General features: G+C 42.3%; 1 protein-coding gene across 2 annotated transcripts in view; it reads left to right on the top strand.

The window, feature by feature from the left end:
• The window catches only part of LOC106564212 (zinc finger protein 2-like), a 44,944-nt gene that overhangs the window by 10,735 nt on the left and 14,221 nt on the right, over positions 1-19,988 (top strand). The window contains exons 2-3 of one of the 2 annotated variants that reach the window (XM_045690702.1): positions 5,322-5,334; positions 6,049-6,868. In XM_045690702.1, the coding sequence (XP_045546658.1) occupies positions 6,055-6,868 (814 nt within the window). In that variant the 5' untranslated portion in view covers positions 5,322-5,334; positions 6,049-6,054. Of the gene's footprint in view, positions 1-5,285; positions 5,524-6,048; positions 6,869-19,988 lie in introns of those variants that run through there. The other variant, XM_045690701.1, reaches the window with a different exon arrangement.

Below are 19,988 nucleotides of genomic sequence, written 5' to 3'. Positions count from 1 at the left end.
GATCAAATCCCTTTAGCGGGATCGATTTGACAACATCCGGTGAAATGGCAGCGCGCCAAATTCAAATTAAATTACTATAAATATTTTTATCTTTCACGAAATCAGAAGTGTAATACATAAAAATAAAGCTTAACTTCTTGTTAATCCAGCCACCATGTCAGATTTCAAAAAGGCTTTACGGCGAAAGCAAACCATGCGGGGTGCTGTCCTCAGATAATCGCATGGTTTGCTTTCGCCGTAAAGCCTTTTTGAAATCTGACATGGTGGCTGGATTAACAAGAAGTTAAGCTTTATTTTTATGTATTACACTTCTGATTTCGTGAAAGTTAAATATTTATAGTAATTTAATTTGAATTTGGCGTGCTGCCGTTTCACTGGATGTTGTCAAATCGATCCCGCTAAAGGGATTTGATCCCTAAGAAGTTTAATTAATTTATGGAATTTCTTTCCTTCTTAATGCATTTGAGCCAATCAGTTGTGTTGTGACAAAGTAGGTGGTGGTATACAGAAGATAACTCTATTTGGTAAAAGACCCAAGTCCATATTATGACAAGAACAGCTCAAATGACATGAAGGTCAGTCAAGTTTTTAATTAATTTATGGAATTTATTTTCTTCTTAATGTGTGGTGCTGACAAACATGACAAACATTTTTCAACCAGGGAGGTGCGACACGACAGTCAGAAATAACGATATAATTCATGCCTTACCTTTGAAGATCTTCTGTTGGCACTCCAATATGTCCCAGAAACATCACAAATGGTCCTCTTGTTCGATAAATTCCTTCTTTATATCCCCAAAATGTCAATTTATTTGGCGTGTTTAATTCAGAAAATACACCGGTTCCAACTCGCCCAACATGACTACAAAGTATCTTATAAGTTACCTGTAAACTTGGTCCAAACATTTCAAAAAACTTTCCTAATCCAACTTTAGGTATTTTAAAACGTAAATAATCAATCAAATTTAAGACGGAATATACTGTGTTCAATAGTGGATAAAATGAAAGTGGAGTGAGTTCCAGGTCGCGCGTACCAAACAAAAAAGTACACTTGGCTTGACACTCAGAAAGGAAAGGGCTACTTCTTCATTTCTCAAAGGAAAAACATCAACCAATTTCTAAAGACTGTTGACATCTAGTGGAAGCCATAGGAACTGCAAGCATATTTCTATTAAAAAGGGATTGCCATAGAAAACGAATGGAAAACAGATAGAGCTCAAAACAAAATTTCCCTGGATGTATTGTGCTCGGGGTTTTGCCTGCCAAATCAGTTCTGTTATAGTCACAGACATTATTCAAACAGTTTTAGAATCTTCAGAGTGTTTTCTATCCAAATCTACTAATAATATGCATTTCCTAGCTTCTGGGCCTGAGTAGCAGGCAGTTTACTTTGGGTACGCTTTTCATCCAGACGTCAAAATACCGCTCCCTATCCCAAAGAAGGCACAGCTGTTATAGTGGTATGGTGTTGATATCGTTGATATCGTGTATTCATAGTAACCAAGAGTGGTATGGTGTTGATATCGTTGATATTGTGTATTCATAGTAACCAGGAGTGGTATGGTGTTGATATCGTGTTGTCATAGTAACCAGGAACGGTATGGTGTTGATATCGTGTAGTCATAGTAACCAGGAGTGGTATGGTGTTGACATCGTGTGTATCTAAAGAGCAAAAGGAGTGTGCATTGTGGCTCTGGGAATTCTCGACGCATGAAGTGAACAGCTTTGATTTTCGAAGCAGGGCACCGGCAAAAGGTTTTCAAATCAAATGTTATTTGTCAGATGTGCCGAATATAACAGGTGTAGATCTTACAGTGAAATGCTTACTTACAAGCCCCTAACCAACAATGCAGTTTTAAGAAAAATACATTTGAAGTAAAAAATTGCTAAGTTAAAAATAACATAATTAAAGAGCAGCAGTAAAATAACAGTAGCGAGGCTGTATACAGGGGGTACCGGTTAGTCGAGGTAATTGAGGTAATATGTACATGTAGGTGGAGTGACCATGCATAGATAATAAACAGAGTAGCAGCAGCGTAAAAGAGGGTTGAGGGGGGGCAATGCAAATAGTCTGGGTAGCCGTTTGATTACCTGTTCAGGAGTCTTATGGCTTGGGTGTAGAAGCTGTTAAAAAGCCTTTTGGACCTAGACTTGGAGCTCCGGTATCGCTTGCTGTGAGGTAGCAGAGAGAACAGTCTATTACTAGGGTGGCTTGAGTCTTTGACAATGTTTAGGGCCTTCCTCTGACACTGCCTGGTATAGAGGTCCTGGATGGCAGGAAGCTTGGCCCCAGTGATGTACTGGGCCATACACACTACTATCTGTAGTGCCTTGCGATCGGAGGCCGAGCAGTTGCCATACCAGGCAGTGATGCAACCAGTCAGGATGCTCTCAATGGTGCAGCTGTAGAACTTTTTGAGGATCTGAGGACCCATGCCCCTCTCCTGAGGGGGAATAGGCTTTGTCGTGCCCTCTTCACGACTGTCTTGGTGTGTTTGGACCATGATAGTTTGTTGATGATGTGGACACCAAGGAACTTGAAGCTGCTCCACTACAGCCTTCGATGAGAATGGGGGCGTGCTCGGTCCTCCTTTCCTGTAGTCCACAATAATCTCCTTTGTCTTGATCACATTGATGGAAAGGCTGTTATCCTGGCACCACATGGCCAGGTCTGTGACCTCCTCCCTATAGGCTGTCTCATCGTTGTCGGTTGTGTCGTCGGCAAACTTAATAATGGTGTCGGAGTCGTGCCTGGCCATGTAGTCATGAGTGAACAGGGAGTACAGGAGGGGACTGAGCATGCACCCCTGAGGGATCCCCGTGTTGAGGATCAGCATGGCAGATGTGTTGTTAAGGTCCTTAGCTTAGTGATGAGCTTTGAGGGCACTATGGTGTTGAACGCTGAGCTGTAGTCAATGAATAGCATTCCCACGTCGGTGTTCCTTTCGTCCAGGTGGGAAAGGGCAGTGTGGAGTGCAATAGAGATTGCGTCATCTGTGGATCCATTGGGGCGGTATGGAAATTGGAGTGGGTCTAGGGTTTCTGGGATAATGGTGTTGATGTGAGCCATGATCAGCCTTTCAAAGCACTTTATGGCTACAGATGTGAGTGCTACGGGTTGGTAGTCATTTAGGCAAATTACCTTCGTGTTCTTGGGCACAGGGACTACGGTGGTCTGTTTGAAACATGTTGGTATTACAGACTCATTCGGAACAGGTTGACTGCACCACAGACACTGGGGACGACGTCGTCGATGAACTTATTGATGAAGCCAATGACTGATGTGGTGTACCCCCCAATGCCATGGGAAGAATCCCGGGAACATATTCCAGTCTGTGCTAGCAAAACAGTCCTGTAGCTTAGCATCTGGATCATCTGACCACTTCTTTATTGACAGAGTCGCTGGCGCTTCCTGCTTTAATTTTTGCTTGTAAGCAGGAATCAGGAAGATAGAATTATGGTCAGATTTTCCAAATGGAGGGCGATGGAGGGCTTTTTATGCATCTCTGTGTGTGGAGTAAAGGTGGTCTAGAGTTTTTTTTCTCTCCCTCTGGTTGCACATTTAATATGCTGGTAGAAATGAGGTAAAATGGATTTAAGTTTCCCTGCATTAAAATCCCCGGCCACTAGTTGCGCCGCCTCTGGATGAGCGTTTTCCTGTTTGCTTATGGCCTTATGCAGCTCGTTGAGTGCGGTCTTAGTGCCAGCATCGGTTTTGTTGGTAAATAGACAGCTACGAAAAATATAGATGAACTCTCTTGGTGAATAGTGTGGTCTACAGCTTATCATGAGATACTCTACCTCAGGCGAGCAAAACCTCAAGACTTCCTTACTATTAGATTCATGCACCAGCTGTTGTTTACAAATATACACAGACTGCCACCCCTTGTCTTACCGGAGGAGGCTGTTCTATCTTGCCGATGCAGCTTAAACCCCCCCCCTAGCTGTATGTTATTCATGTCGCTGTTCAGTCACAACTCTGTGAAACATAAGATATAACAGTTTTTAATGTCCCGTAGGTAGGATATACGTGATTGTAGATCATCTCTTTTGTTATCCAATGATTGTACGTTGACAAATAGGACTGATGGAAGAGGCAGATTACCCACTTGCTGTTGGATCCTTACAAGGCACCCCAACCTATGTCCCTGATATCTCCAATATCTATCTTTCTCATGCGAATCACAGGGATTTGGGCCTTGTCGGGTGTCTGAAGTAAATCCTTCTCGTCCGACTCGTTGAAGAAAAAAATCTTTGTCCAGTACGAGGTGAGTAATTGCTGTCCTGATATCTAGAAGCTATTTTCGGTCATAAGAGAAGGTGGCAGAAACATTATGTACAAAATAAGTTACAAATAACGTGAAAAAACACACACAATAGCACAATTGGTTAGGAGACCGTAAAACGGCAGCCATCTCCTCCGGCGCCAATGGCATCCCGTTGGACATTGATAATCAATATTTCAGACAAAATATTCCAGGATTAGTTCATGCACGTTGCTTGACTCTTTTGGAGAATGGGGAAAAGGAGCTAAGTTTATCTGTATTATTGATGTTTGATGAGCATTTACCACCCTATGTAAAGTTGGGATATATAAGATACGCGGTAAGATCGTTCGTGCAAAACCCGATGCAATGCAAGAAGTGTAAAAAGTTTGGCCATGTGTCAAGTGTTTGCAGATGGAAGGAATATGTTATTGAAGAGTGTGAATGTAACATGTAGCGACTGTGGTGGGGATCATATTTCTGAATCCCCTGAGTGCCCTGTTAGGGTGCAAGAGCATTGAAGGGGCAAGAAGCCACAGTTCTGAAGAAGATATGGCGAAGGATGCACCACAACCAGTTGCCAATGTTATTCGTCAATCCAGTGATCTGGATACGCTTATTGTGAAGAAGGTGGATTTTGTAGCTTTCATAGCAACGGCTATTAATTGTACTGCACAAGTGTCCAAGAAGCTGGACGTCATATCTGCAACCGAGAGGTTTTTGGGCCTCCAATACTTAACGGCAGAAGCACTACATGGACTACTGTTGCCAGGAAATATCCAGCCATCACAGGATCCTTATGAGCCTGTGTAGGAACCTGATTAAACAGAAAAGCAGGCTGATTTAGTTTAATTAACATTTCGTTACTCATAGTTTTTTGTATACGTTTTATTTTTTACCACGCATTGTTTTCCTTTTTGGATCCTTATTATCCACCTGTACAGTAGGTGGCGGAACGCACATATAATTGTTGCGAACGCCATTATACCAAAGAAGAAGTTAACCCTCACGGAAGAAGTTACGCTCGATAGCTAGAACAACAACAACAGCTGCCAATTCCAGTGTGAATGTAAGATCAAGATTTCTAACATATTCTGTAATTGTTCCTTAGGTTAACATTAGTAGTGGGATTATTTGTCCACGTCCACCAGATCGTGTGTAAACAATATCCATTTGAGCTAACGTTAGTTAGCTTGCTTACTAAGTTACCCATTAAAACGGCTAGCCAAGCTAACTAGCTATCTGTCATACCGAGCAAGTAAGTTTATCTTCAAGACTTTGTTGTGAATGATAACGTTATTTGTTATTAAAACAGCAATGTCAACTATGTGATATGTGCATTGTCCATCTTTAAAATGGCATAAATCTATTGGCAACCCTTATCTAGTAAGTTAGCATGGCTAGTTAGCTAGTTAGCCAGCTTTAGATATCTACTGAAATTAAGTTAACGTTAATCATTAGCTAACTGTTCATTTAGAGATTACAAATGAAATTACATTTTGGTTCGCGATTGCGTCAAGCTAACTTCTTGCTGGTAAAATGTCTATCTAGCTAGATCGTTTCATCCTAGTGAGAAAGGTGACATTTGAATTCGTCTGCAAGTTAAAGCTAAACCAACTAACTCGACACTGTCAACGCTAGCTGTACCATCGCCACAGCAATGCCAGCTAGCAACATGTATATTCCAAGTGGATGGAATATGTCTTTGTTAGCTAAGCTGTTCCAGTATTTTGTGAAACTCACCTTACATTTTTGTTTGTGCCTCTATGGAATCCTACTACAGCCATCCATGTCTGAACCCAAGTCCCCGGGTTCTTACTGTGGTGTTCCAGCACAGATAAGCTCACAGTGGGGTCCAGAGATGGTCTTAGTGAAGCTGGAGGACTGTAGTCAACCATTGGAACTCAATGTGATAGTCAAAGAGGAGAGAGAAGTCAAAAAAGAGGTAGAGATTAAAGAGGAGGGGATGGCCCTCAAAGAGGAGGAGGAGGAGGAGGAGATGGCCCTCAAAGAGGAGGAGGAGGCGGAGATGGCCCTCAAAGAGGAGGCGGAGGCGGAGATGGCCCTCAAAGAGGAGGGGGAGGCGGAGATGGCCCTCAAAGAGGAGGCGGAGGCGGAGATGGCCCTCAAAGAGGAGGCGGAGGCGGAGATGGCCCTCAAAGAGGAGGCGGAGGCGGAGATGGCCCTCAAAGAGGAGGCAGAGGCGGAGATGGCCCTCAAAGAGGAGGCGGAGGCGGAGATGGCCCTCAAAGAGGAGGCGGAGGCGGAGATGGCCCTCAAAGAGGAGGCGGAGGCGGAGATGGCCCTCAAAGAGGAGGCGGAGGCGGAGATGGCCCTCAAAGAGGAGGCGGAGGAGGAGATGGCCCTCAAAGAGGAGGAGGAGGCGGAGATGGCCCTCAAAGAGGAGGAGGAGGCGGAGATGGCCCTCAAAGAGGAGGAGGAGGCGGAGATGGCCCTCAAAGAGGAGGAGGCGGAGGCGGCGGAGAGAGCATTCAAAAATGAGGCGGAGGAGAGCGCATTCAAAGAGGAGGCGGAGGAGAGAGCAGTCACAGAAGTGGAGAACAGGGAAGAGGAGGACGAAGTAGATGGTAACACTGACCCAGGTAAGTTCAGTTGTGTAGGATGGAGAGAGGTTGGTGCATTGACAGCCACAGGGGATTCCACAACTATTATTGAGTCTTTACACCAATCGGGTGGCTCTTTCTGAAGAGTAACTTGGTTTCACCTTGTTTTAAAGGGGCAGTGCAGTTAAAAACATGTTATCGTTTTGAATATAATTCCTGGAATTTCAGCCTGTTCAGGTGGGATGGAGTTTTTGGCCCAGATCATGACATCACAATCTGATATTAATGACCAGTTCTTTTATTTGCATATGTATCCTCCTACTTTGAATGGGTAAGCGGGGTAGGCTCTATCTGCCAATTAGGGAAGTGTATGTAAATATATTTACATTTGTATCAACATGCCCACAAGATCAGACTGAGGGTTTCAATGGCAAAAAGAGGCTCAGGGAAATCAATGATAACAAATATATTGGAAGTTATTTTCATGAAATAAACAGTGATGTATTAGACATACAGTGATTTAACCATTCTGCCATCAGACTGGCCACCAATGCTCCTTATAAAACACATCACTGCACTCTATACTACTCTGCAAATGGGTCATCTCTGTATACCTGTCGCATGATGCACTGGTTGATGCTTCTTTAGAAAACCCTCTTTGGCCTCACTCCCCCTTATCTGAGATACCTACTGCAGCCCTCATCCTCCACATACAACACCGTTCTGCTAGTCACATTCTATTAAAGGTCCCCAAAGCACACTCCTCTTGTCAGTTTGCTGCATCTAGCGACTGGAACGAGCAGCAACAAACACTCAAACTGGACTGTTTTATCTCCATTTCTTCATTCAAACACTCGGTCATGGGCACTCTTACTGACAGTTGTGGCTGCTTCGTGTGATGTTTTGTTGTCTCTACCTTCTTGCCCTTTGTGCTGTTGTCTGTGCCCAATAATGTTTGTACCATGTTTTGTGCTGCTGCCTTGTTGTGTTGCTACCATGTTGTCATGTTGTATTGCTACCATGCTGTGTTTTCATGTGTCGCTGCCATGCTATGTTGTTGCCTTAGGTCTCTCTTTATGTAGTGTCTAGATGTGTATTTTGTCCTATATTTTTTTTTATATCCCAGCCCCTATCCCCGCAGGAGGCCTTTTGCCTTCTGGTAGGCCGTCATTGTAAATAAGAACTTGTTCTTAACTGACTTGCCTAGTGTCGTGTCTTTGGCTATGCCGGATTAAGTGATATGACATACTATTCTATAAAATCCTTTCTCTGTAATTAATATTACCTGATTGAGCTAGTCATGTAAATGTAATTAACTAGAAAGTCGGGGCACCACGAAAGAGTATTTATAGAGCTGTTATTTTCTGAATAAACTCTGAAAGACCTAGTAATATTTTACATCAATAGCAGTCAATATTAATCGTCACCTTATTTCAGTCTCATCTGAAAGTTGTAAATTCTTGGTTATCTTCACGAACCCTGGCTAACAAGTTGAATCAGCAATACAAAATTGGGTTTAATTATTTATTTACTAAATACCTAACTAATCACACAGAATTACATATACACAGAATGCAAATTATGTCATACAGAAAACGCCCCTGGTGGACGGAGCCGATTTGACGGCTGGTTACACAAAGGAAAGGGGGTTGGGTTTGAGTGAAAGAGCGAGAAGACTGAGGAACAAAGGGGAAAAGCTATGCTATTGTAAATAGTATCTTATGCATTCTGAATTACCGCACATTTGGAAAAGGAAAATGCAATAAATATTTACTCTGAGCTGCGCTTCAGTAGGTTGGTCGTAGATGCTGGCCGTGTTGGCCAACAGATCTTCCTGTCCTCGGAAGAATGTCTCTGGTGGTAAATTGGATACGTTTTAGTATCGTCGTTGTGTGTTAGACTGGATACATCGTCCGTCCTTTCCTAGTCCACGTTTACAGCGGTCGCTGCTAACTCAACGGCTAGGAGGTATCACTTCTGTAGTGAATAAGAGTTTTAAGTTCATACCATTCGCAACCAAAGCTCACGCTGAGGTTGGCTTAGTTCTGTAGTTATTATCTGAATCATTCTGACATCGGACCGTCGCCCTAATGTACCCGAACTGCTTATCTGAATCCTTCTGACATCGGACCGTCGCCCTAATGTACCCGGAACAGCTTATCTGAATCATTCTGACATCGGACCGTCGCCCTAATGTACCTGGAACAACTTATCTGAATCATTCTGACATCGGACCGTCGCCCTAATGTACCCGGAACAGGAGGTTTCATTTTCGTCAAGGGCTTATATAGAGGAGGGAGAGAAGGGTGTGTTTCATAGTTTATAACCAATGTCTCTTCACAGGGGCGGGCCACTGATTGAGCAGAGCTCTAACCTTATGAAAACCCAATTCTCTCATTTGAAATTACATTTCATCTTTTCACAAATAGTTTCATATTTACACATTTAAATTGCACAACAATTCCATGTGACTCTGATAACTAGAATGTGTAGACTTTCCCAGATACAGTTTATGTCGTCCTGTCATCAGTCATAATGTCTCAGATGACAACCGATCTGACATCATATTCATTAAGTACCAACGCATATTTTCCACTGGTTGGATTACAGAAATATGGTTCCTTTCCCCCCACCGTTTGATGTTCCCAGACTCTCTATGTTTAACAAAGGCTATTCAAGAGTCCTTCAGTAGAGTCGAGAGAGAGAGAGGGAAGGTAGAAAGGTATTTATGGGGGGGTCATAAACCTTACCCACAGGCCAACTTCATGACACTAGTTAAATAAAAACATTTAAAAAATGAAATTACTGCATGGGGGTTTTAACGTTCTGGGCCTGTTTTAAGCTGGCGATTAGGAGGCCCAAGTGTCAAACACTTTAGTTTTGAATTTCCTCATGTAAGAACATTTTCCAGCCCTAACGCCAGGTTCAGCAATGTACGTGTCTAACATCAGCTCACTTGTGCTGAGGTGGGAGGGGTGGCAATATTTGAGGCGTGTCATTAAATACACACGCAAAAATGTCAGTTTCATGCAGTGCCAAAAGGAACGTTTCAGACCCACAAACAGCAGGTCTTCTAGGTAATGCAGTTGATTTTGAGAGTGGAACCACAGCCTATCCGACCTTGACACACAGTGCCCATGGTAGAGAGATGTTCATTTTGTGTCGGTGAATCTCGTATATAGAAACACAGCCTACCCTACTCCTTAGTCCTGTCTGGTTTAGCAGCATCACATAGGTGTCTTTTTATCCTGGCCATTAGCCCAGTAGCCTAATAATAAAGGGCTTTTAAATGGTCTACTGAGAGAGCCTTGAAATATTTGCCTTAATGTTTTTTCAGTATTCACAATTCACATACCAGCATACTTCATTTTGCTCGTTTTGAGTACGTTATCCAGCCCCATTTTCAAATGGCGCCCCTTTTTCGATTACCAAAGACATGGGCGCTCCTCCAAACTATTCCATCCTCCTATAATGCCATGAACTATTGGTAGCAGCCGAGTATTGTGTAAAGGCGTGTAAAGACATTTAGGCGTGTGCACAGAGAAGCCATTTATGACTTGATGTTTCTGACCCAATCCTATTTAGAAATATTGTTGTTGGTTTAACAAGTAGATTTTTTGTTTGTTTGTTTAATTTGATTAAAACCCCAAACTTATTAGAAAGATTCAGCATCCATGAGTTCAGGGTGAGAACGTACATGGATGGCTCCAATGCAATTTTCCCTTCTATTTATGGAAAAGTGCAAATTTGATCTGTTAGACGGTTGAAGGATGTTTATAAAACATAACATTACAGCAGTATAACGGTGAGTGGACATTCCTCCTGTCTCTTTATATTGGACCTTTATCCTGCTCTTGTCAAAAGTTTCTATGTAAAACCCTCCATAGTCTAAGTTGCCTTGTCTGCATTAAACGCACAGGGAACAATTTATGGTGCCTGTAACTGTATTTAGGCAGCCTATTTTTGATTAGAATTAGATTAGAATTATACTGTTTTTTTTTAGACGTCATGTGAACAGAGTGGTAATGATGGCGGTGGGGTTATGATGTGGGCAGGCGTAAGCTACGGACAATTAACGATTGCATTTTATCGATGGCAATTTCAATGAACAGAGATGCCATGACGAGATCCTGAGGCCCGTTGTCGTGCCATTCATCCACCGCCGTCACCTCGTTTCAGCATGATAATGCATGACGCAAGGATCTGTACACAATTCCTGTAAGCTGAAAATGTCCCAGTTCTTCCATGGCCTGCATACTCACCAGACATGTCACTCATTGAACATGTTTGGGATGCTCTGGATCGATGTGTATGACAGCTTGTTCAAGTTCCCACCAATATCCAGCAACTTCGCACAGCCATTGAGGAGTGGGGCAACATTCCACAGGCCACAATCAACATCCTAATCAACTCTAGGCGAAGGAGATGTTGCTCTGCATGAGGCAAATGGTGGTCACGCCAGACACCTGACCGGTTTTCTGATACACACCCCTACCTTTTTTTAAAGGTTTCTGTGACCAACAGATGCATATCTGTATTTCCAGTTGTGAAATCCAAAGATTAGGGCCTAAATCTACTGATTTTCCTTTTGAGTATAATTTAGAAAATTATTGCTTCTTCTGTTTTGTTTTTGTTCAGTGTATTAAAGTAAGGTACTTAATTGTTACCCAGTTTGATATTGATATAAAAACATCTGCATTAGGCCTTTAAACAAGTATTTCAAAGACCATTTCAATGCTGTTCCTGACTCTAACCCCATATCTGTTCATATTCCCACAGGAGAGATCTCCAACCCAGGTTCAGACAGTGAGCACAGTTCCACAGCATCAGGAAACCATAAACAACACAGGAACTCAAGACAGAAACATCACTGCATGGGCTGTTTCACTAGTTTCTATGAGCCAGAGGAGTTAAGAAGGCACACTTGTAGACCCCACCCCTGCTCAGATTGCAGAGGCAGCTTTATTTGTCCAACTCACCTCAAATCAAAACAGACTCAAAAAAGGATTATGACATACCCGTGTGGTCAATGTGAGAAGATATGTGAAACACCAAGCAAACTCAAGACGCACCAGATAACTCACACAGGAGAGAAGCCATACCACTGCTCTGTTTGTGGAAAGGGATGCAGTCATTCGGATCAACTAAAGACACACCAGAGAACTCACACAGGAGAGAAGCCTTACCATTGCTCCCAATGTGGAAAGAGTTTCAGTCAGTTATCAACTCTGAGAAAACACCACCTAACTCACACAGGAGAGAAGCCTTACCTCTGCTCTCATTGTGGGAAGAGTTTCCGTCAGTTAGCCAACCTAAATGCACACCAGTTAATTCACACAGGAGAGAAGCCATACCACTGCTCTCAGTGTGGGAAGGATTTCAGACATCCAAGAGACTTAAAGTCACACCAGAGAACCCACACAGGAGAGAAGCCTTACCACTGCTCCCGATGTGGGAAGAGTTTCAGTCAGTTATCAACTCTGAAAAAACACCAGCTGACTCACACAGGAGAGAAGCCTTACCTCTGCTCTCAATGCGGGAAGAGTTTCAGCAGGTTATGTGAAATGAAGGCACACCAGCTAACTCACACAGGAGAGAAGCCTTACCACTGCTCTCATTGTGGGGATAGTTTCACCAGTTTATATTTCCAAAAGAAACACCAGCTGATTCACACAGGGAAAAAGTCATTCCACTGCTCCCAGTGTGGGAACAGTTTCAGTCAGTCATCAACTCTGAAGACACACCAGATAACTCACACAGGAGAGAAGCCGTTCCACTGCCGTCAGTGTGGGAAGAGTTTCAGTCATTCATCAACTCTGAAGACTCATCAGATAACTCACACAGGAGATAAGCCCCACATCTGCTCTCAGTGTGGGAAGAGTTTCAGTCTGGTAGGAAACCTTAAGCGACACCAACTATCCCACACAGTAGAGAAGCCTTACCGCTGCTCTCATTGTGGGAAGAGTTTCGGTCAATCATCAGCTTTAAAGAAACATCAGAGAACTCACACAGGATAAAAGCTGGGTCATGAAATCTGAAGACACCAGTTTGCTCACGTAAGCCTTAACTCTACTATCAATGTGGGGGTAGTTTCACCAGTTTATATTTCCCCCAAAAAACACCAGCTGTGGAAAGGTTCTGTAATGAATGAAATGTTCTTTGTGCATCTTATCTTTGATGTCATGAACTGGTACTTATGCATCTAAGTTTGACTGTGACCTCTCCAGCTTGCTGACAATAAAGGGTGATTCATTTAATATTGACTTTGAGTGTCCCAGTGTAAGAATTTCCACAACACTTCAGTCAGTCATCAAATGTGAAGACCTACCTTTTCACTGGCACAGTAGAGAAGCCGTACCTCTGCTCTGTGTGAGGAAAAGGTTCGGTTGCCTAGGAGACCTAAAGAAACACCAGCTAACTCGCACTGGAGAGAATCCTTACCAAGTTCTTGAGTTTGAATATTGTTTTTTGAAATAAAGCTGGTATCATGATTAGGGGTTAATTTGAACATATCACTATTTCAGGCATCACCAAAAAGGACTGCAGAGAAAAGGCAGTTTTAAAGAAAATGTATTTATTTTATTGGTGATTAGGGGACATGGTTTGTCATTGTCAGTATTTCCACTAAACAGCTGTCTGTTTGGGAATGCAATACTTCTATACAGACCTTCAGCAGAGAACATCCAGATCATTTTCTAGAGGACGCTGCCACAATGGACTATTCAGTGAAGTTGTATTTCGTGGTGGAATCCAGAGCTAATATCTTCTAGTTGGAATATAATCTATAATCTATATCTATATCTATAATCGCTCTTTTTTTTCTTTTCAAGTTTAAAAAATAAATGTTTATTTAGTCACCAAAAATATATGCAACATAAATGGCAGAAAATAAACAAAAATTAATAAACATATTGTAGGCTCAGTCTCCTGTCTCACTTTATTATGGAGGGTTGAAGGTGTGAAGGAAATTGTATTGTGTGAAGAGAGAGCCTTAAATGTTAATCTTGTCTTTGGTGTCATTAACAATCCTTGGTTCCTGCCTGTGCATGGTAAAGATATGGGGGGGTGTCATGACCCCCATGACCCCCCCCCACACATCCTGACTGATGGCAGCCCATTCTTGCATAATCAATGCTTGGAGTTTGTCAGAACTTGTGGGTTTTTGTTTGTCCACCCACCTCTTGAGTTTTGACCACAAGTTCTCAATGGGATTAAGGTCTGGGGAGTTTCCTGGCCATGGACCCAAAATATCAATGTTTTGTTTCCCGAGCCACTTAGTTATCACTTTTGCCTTATGGCAAGGTGCTCCATCATGCTAGAAAAGGCATTGTTCATCACCAAACCAAAATTGTGAGTGAGCCCACTCCCTTGGCTGAGAAGCAACCCCACACATGAATGGTCTCAGGATGCTTTACTGTTGGCATGACACAGGACTGGTAGCGCTCACCTTGTCTTCTCCGGACAAGCTTTTTTCCGGATGCCCCAAACAATCGGAAAGGGGATTCATCAGAGAAAATTACTTTACCCCAGTCCCCAGCAGTCCAATCCCTGTACCTTTTGCAGAATATCAGTCTGTCCCTGATGATTTTTTTGGAGAGAAGTGGCTTCATTGCTGCCCTTCTTGACGCCAGGCCATCCTCCAAAAGTCTTCGCCTCACTGTGCGTGCAGATGCACTCACACCTGCCTGCTGCCATTCCTGAGCAAGCTCTGTACTGGTGGTGCCCCGATCCCGCAGCTAAATCAACTTTAGGAGACGGTCCTGGCGCTGCTGGACTTTCTTGGGCGCCCTGAAACCTTGTTCACAACAATTGAACCGCTCTCCTTGAAGTTCTTGATGATTCGATAAATGGTTGATTTAGGTGCAATCTTACTGGCAGCAATATCCTTGCCTGTGAAGCCCTTTTTGTGAAAAGCAATGATGACGGCACGTGTTTCCTTGCAGGTAACCATGGCTGACAGAGGAAGAACAATGATTCCAAGCACCACCCTCCTTTTGAAGCTTCCAGTCTGTTCTTCAAACTCAATCAGCATGACAGAGTGATCTCCAGCCTAGTCCTCGTCAACACTGTGTTAACAAGAGAATCACTGACATGATGTCAGCTGGTCCTTTTGTGGCAGGGCTGAAATGCAGTGGAAATGTTTTTTGGGGATTCAGTTCATTTGCATGGCAAAGAGGGACTTTGCAATTAATTGCAATTCATCTGATCACTCTTCATAACATTCTGGAGTATATGCAAATTGCCATCATACAAACTGAGGCAGCAGACTTTGTGAAAATTAATATTTGTGTCATTCTCAAAACTTTTGGCCACTACTGTACGGCTTTATGTAAGGAAGGGTCTTTTAGAGCTCACTTCAGACCAGTACTTATGCATCTAAGTTTGACTGTGACCTCTCCAGCTTGCTGACAATGAAGGGTGATTCATTTAATATTGACTGAGTTTCCCAGTCTTGAATTTCCAACACAATTTGGCATCACAAACTGGATCAGTGATCCCACCTGTGGAGCATCCTAGTGAAGCTCTGCGAGGGAGACACCGGTGTCGCGTTCCCTAGTGGGAAGTGTAAGGGAATTTCCCGTCTGACCAAAGATTACGTGGACCCGCCCAGACCAGACTTTTACTGAGAGCTGCCCGGGGGAAGATACCTGATCCTCAAACCTCTGAGGGACATGTCTTCTGAATTTCAGTAAGTGAATTTAAACTAATCTGTATAAAAATAAATGATAACAAATAAAATGAAGGCGAGTAACGCATACAAAGGTACCCATAGTCTTGTAGAGAGAAAGCTATTCACTAGTCATGAGAAGACGAGAGTGAGGGCGTAACTACTATGGAAAGCCCCGTTGACAGCTGTCTGTAGGCATTCATAAGAAGTGTCTATGTGGTCTGCAGCCACTACAAATAACACAAAGTGTTTTTGAATATGGGGTGTTATTTAAATGTATACGACGTAGCGGCAAGAGAACCATTGAAGATGCATATGGTACAAAGCAAGTAACGAGAAGATAATTATTGAAGATGCACATGGGGTAAAAAGGGAGATCCTAAATATTTCTGGTGCTTTACAGGTAGGCTGTACTCTAAGTAAACTCTGCAAAAAAAAGAAACGTCCTCTCACTGTCAACTGCGTTTATTTTCAGCAAATATAACATGTGTAAATATTTGTATGAACATAAGATACAACAACTGAGACATAAACTGAACAAGTTCCACAGAAATGTGAGTAACAGAAATTGAATACTGTTTCCCTGAAAAAAGGAGAGTCAAAATCAAAAGTATCAGTCAGTATCTGGTGTGGCCACCAGCTGCATTAAGTACCGCAGTGCATCTCCTCCTCATGGACTGCACCAGATTTGCCAGTTCTTGCTGTGAGATGTTACCCCACTCTTCCACCAAGGCACCTGCAAGTTCCCAGACATTTCTGGGGGGAATGGCCCTAGCCCTCACCCTCTGATCCAACAGGTCCCAGACGTACTCAATGGGATTGAGATCTGAGCTCTTTGCTGGCCATGGCAGAACACTGACATTCCTGTCTTGCAGGAAATCATGCACAGAACGAGCAGTATGGCTGGTGGCATTGTCATGCTGGAGGGTCATGTCAAGATGAGCCTGCAGGAAGGGTACCACATGAGGATTTCTTCCCTGTAATGCACAGCGTTGAGATTGCCTACAATGACAACAAGCTCAGTCCGATGATGCTGTGACACACCGCCCCAGACCATGACGGACCCTCCACCTCCAAATCGATCATGGCTTTATTTCTATTACAGCATGTTGGATGACAGTCATTCATATTCCATTCTCCCAGATCAATGTAACATTGATTGCTTTAAGCTAATACATGATACTCAAATTTTCCCTCTACCCATCATGAGGTTGCTACAACCTGGCCTATGAATGAAAGTTTAAAACATCGGTGGACAGGTCGAAGTGAAAGTAAAATAAAAATACAACCAGATATAGCTAGCTCTCCCTCTCGCTCACTTCTCCTTTATTTTTAAATAAATTCATTTGTTCAAAACTGTTCAAATATTGTCTTTCTCTCTCTTTGAGTCAACTACTCACCACATTTTATGCACTGCAGTGCTAGCTAGCTGTAGCTTATGCTTTCAGTACTGGATTAATTCTCTGATCCTTTCATTGGATGAACAACATGTCAATACATGCTGCAAGAGCTCCGATATGTTGGAGGACATCCTCCAGACGGTGTCATAATTACTGTGTAAGTCTACAGAAGGGGGTGAGAACCATGAGCCTCCTAGGTTTTGTATTGAAGTCAATGTACCCAGAGGAGGACGGAAGCTAGCTGTCCTCTGGCTACACATGGTGCTACCCTACAGAGTGCTGTTGAGGCTACTGTCGACCTTCACTGCAAAACAGTGTTTTAATCAATTATTTGGTGACGTGAATATATTTGGTATAGATTTACCTATAATGATTCATTATTTAGATTTTTATGAAATTCACTGAGGTGGCTCTTCCCCTTCCTCCTCTGAGGAGCCTCCACTGCTCTCTGGGGTATAAACTTCCTTCTTAACCTGTTAACCTCTAACCACTTCTGAAGGCACTTTCTAACCAACGCTTAATATTGTACACTACCCTCATAAAGTACATTTCTGTCCTACAAACACATTAGAAAAGTAAGATCTGTGGAATTCAGATAAAGAGCCCGAAATACAGCAGATATTAAGATGTTTGAAAGTCTAGGTTTGAGATAGATCAAATATGTCATCAATTAGTGTTCCAAAAGGAATTAAAAAAATATTATTTGACCTAATGGTGGCACTCTAAGCATGTGCAAATTCCCCTTGAAACACAGCCATTTGAAAAGTGCAGGGCTTGTGCAACGTCTAACAGGAATGATATACAGACGAGGAAAAAGCTGAAGTCTCTACTTATCCATTGATGTAAATGTATCCTCTGTCTGATTCCCAGTTTGTCCACTAGATGGCAGTAGGAGATCACATGACATATCTTGGTCTTGGTGTTTTTTTAATTAACTTGTTATTGCAACAATAATACCAATATTAAGTGTCAATACAGGGACATTCCTGTGAATACAATGACTAAATAAAATAGTAAAACACCAGGTGAACCATAGCACATGTCAATAGCACATGATGTATGGCCTTTATGGGGGTGGATTCTTATGACATTGCAGCAGTAAAATTTGAGTTCGATTTCTAAAATGACAAGGCCTGTAGCTTTCAAATGATATCTCACTTTCAAATATATTTTTAAAATAGTTATGTATTTTTTATATTAGGGTGTCACAGGAAGATTATTAATTTAGTCCATAATGAGGTACCATGACAAGTTACACTTTGTATTTCAGTAAAAATAACAACAGTTACTACTTTAATGGATTTTAATGGAGGTAAAGTGGTGATAATCAACAGTTGTGTATCCTGAATGATACATAAACCCAGAACTAAGAAGCATTAAAAACATAACAGTAATGTAATACACCTTTTAATTGCGTTTTACATAAAATAACGAAATTATAGAATATTTTCCAAATTAATGAAAAGAAAGATGTCTTGATTGCGTCTTGTCTTCAAACGTAAGAGTTCATACTGGGTGGAAGCATATTTGGCAGCCATTACAGCTGTGAATCATTTTGCATACGATTCTAATGACTTTGCACAACTCTAAGGGCAACATATATCCATCGTTTTTGTAAAAATGGCTCAAGCTTAATATATTTGGTTGGGATATATTGGGCGACAGGTAGCCTGGCATTGGGCCAGTTACTGAAAGGTTGCTAGTTCAAATCCCGAACTGTCTAGGTGTAAAATCTGTCCTAGAGCAAGACATGTAACCGTAATTGCTCCAGGGTCGCAATCAATAATGGTTTATCCCTGGCCGTGACCCCACTCTTTCAGGGTGTCTCAGGCGGCGTGGGATGTGCAAAAAAAAAGATCTATTTCACACCACACGCTGTACATATGTGAAACAGGACAAATAAACGCACCACCTATTTGACCTTGAATCATTGATTAACAACAATATTCAAACTTTTTTCAGAACTTTGCTCCTTTCATATTTATTTTTATCCTGACAAACTCCCCAGTCCCTGCCAGTGACAAGCATACCCATAACATGATGCTGCCATCACAATACTTTCACTCTGTGTTGTATTGGATTTAACCCAAGTCTGCAAGACATGGCAAACAAATTACCTTTTTGACCTGCAGTATTACTTGTTGCAAATGGAATTGATGATTTTGAGTGGATTTTTTTTTTACACAGGCTTCCTTCTTTTCACTTTGTCATACAGGCCAGTAATGTGGAGTGAATGCAATGTTGTTGATCCTCTGTATATTCTGGCTGGTGGACAAGATTACGTTAGTATATAATGCAAGACTAAAATGTACAGAACACACAAAGCTGCATACGGCATTTAAACCTATCAAAGACACATGCCTGACAAACTTGACTAATTTGAAAGGTGGTTTACCAAACACAGATGAAACCTAATCCTGAACTGAACAGTATTTTCAATGGAGACGTCCCATTCATTTAGCTTTTTTAGTCCTGGACTACAATAAAGCTTTGCTGAAATGAAGGAGTTTGTTGAATAAGACAATTACAAGTGTTTAACCTTCCCAGCTCCTTCAGATCTACAAACACCAATATCTCAATGGGGTTTAGTTGAAGTTAGTTTCTGGACCGGACCATAGTTGTGTTCCAACTGTCAGTTATGAGGAGAATGTGTTTGAGTGTGTCTGTTGGTCATGGGAAGAACACTCCTGTGGTCCTTGGAGCTCCATGGCTGGGGGTGGAGGTGGGTCAGGGGCTGGAGAGAACCCTGGGGCTAGGTGGGGGTCTGGAGGGAGGGGAGAGGGTACTACAGGAGGAACCCCTCCAGGAGACTGGTCACACTGGGTACCAGGTCAGCCCACAGCTCCCCCATTTGGAGAGAGAGGAAATTACAACAAAAGTTTGAATTTATAAAAACACAACTTGGCATGAGAATGTGCTTTACTTCCTGCAAACCATCCGTACACACAGTTACAAGTGGTTGAAGTATTGCATTGCAAGAAGGCAAAAGTAGCCTAGTAGCCTTGTGCAAATGGGGAATATATGACACTCTTATTCATAACAACAACAACAAAAAAAACAACAGGTAGCTAAATATAATAAGTAGATGAGA

The sequence above is a fragment of the Salmo salar genome, chromosome ssa12 (genome assembly GCF_905237065.1).
Source record: "Salmo salar chromosome ssa12, Ssal_v3.1, whole genome shotgun sequence".
Taxonomy (NCBI): domain Eukaryota; kingdom Metazoa; phylum Chordata; class Actinopteri; order Salmoniformes; family Salmonidae; genus Salmo; species Salmo salar.
Note: the sequence above shows the minus strand (reverse complement) of the source record. Positions and strands in the feature narration are given on the sequence as shown.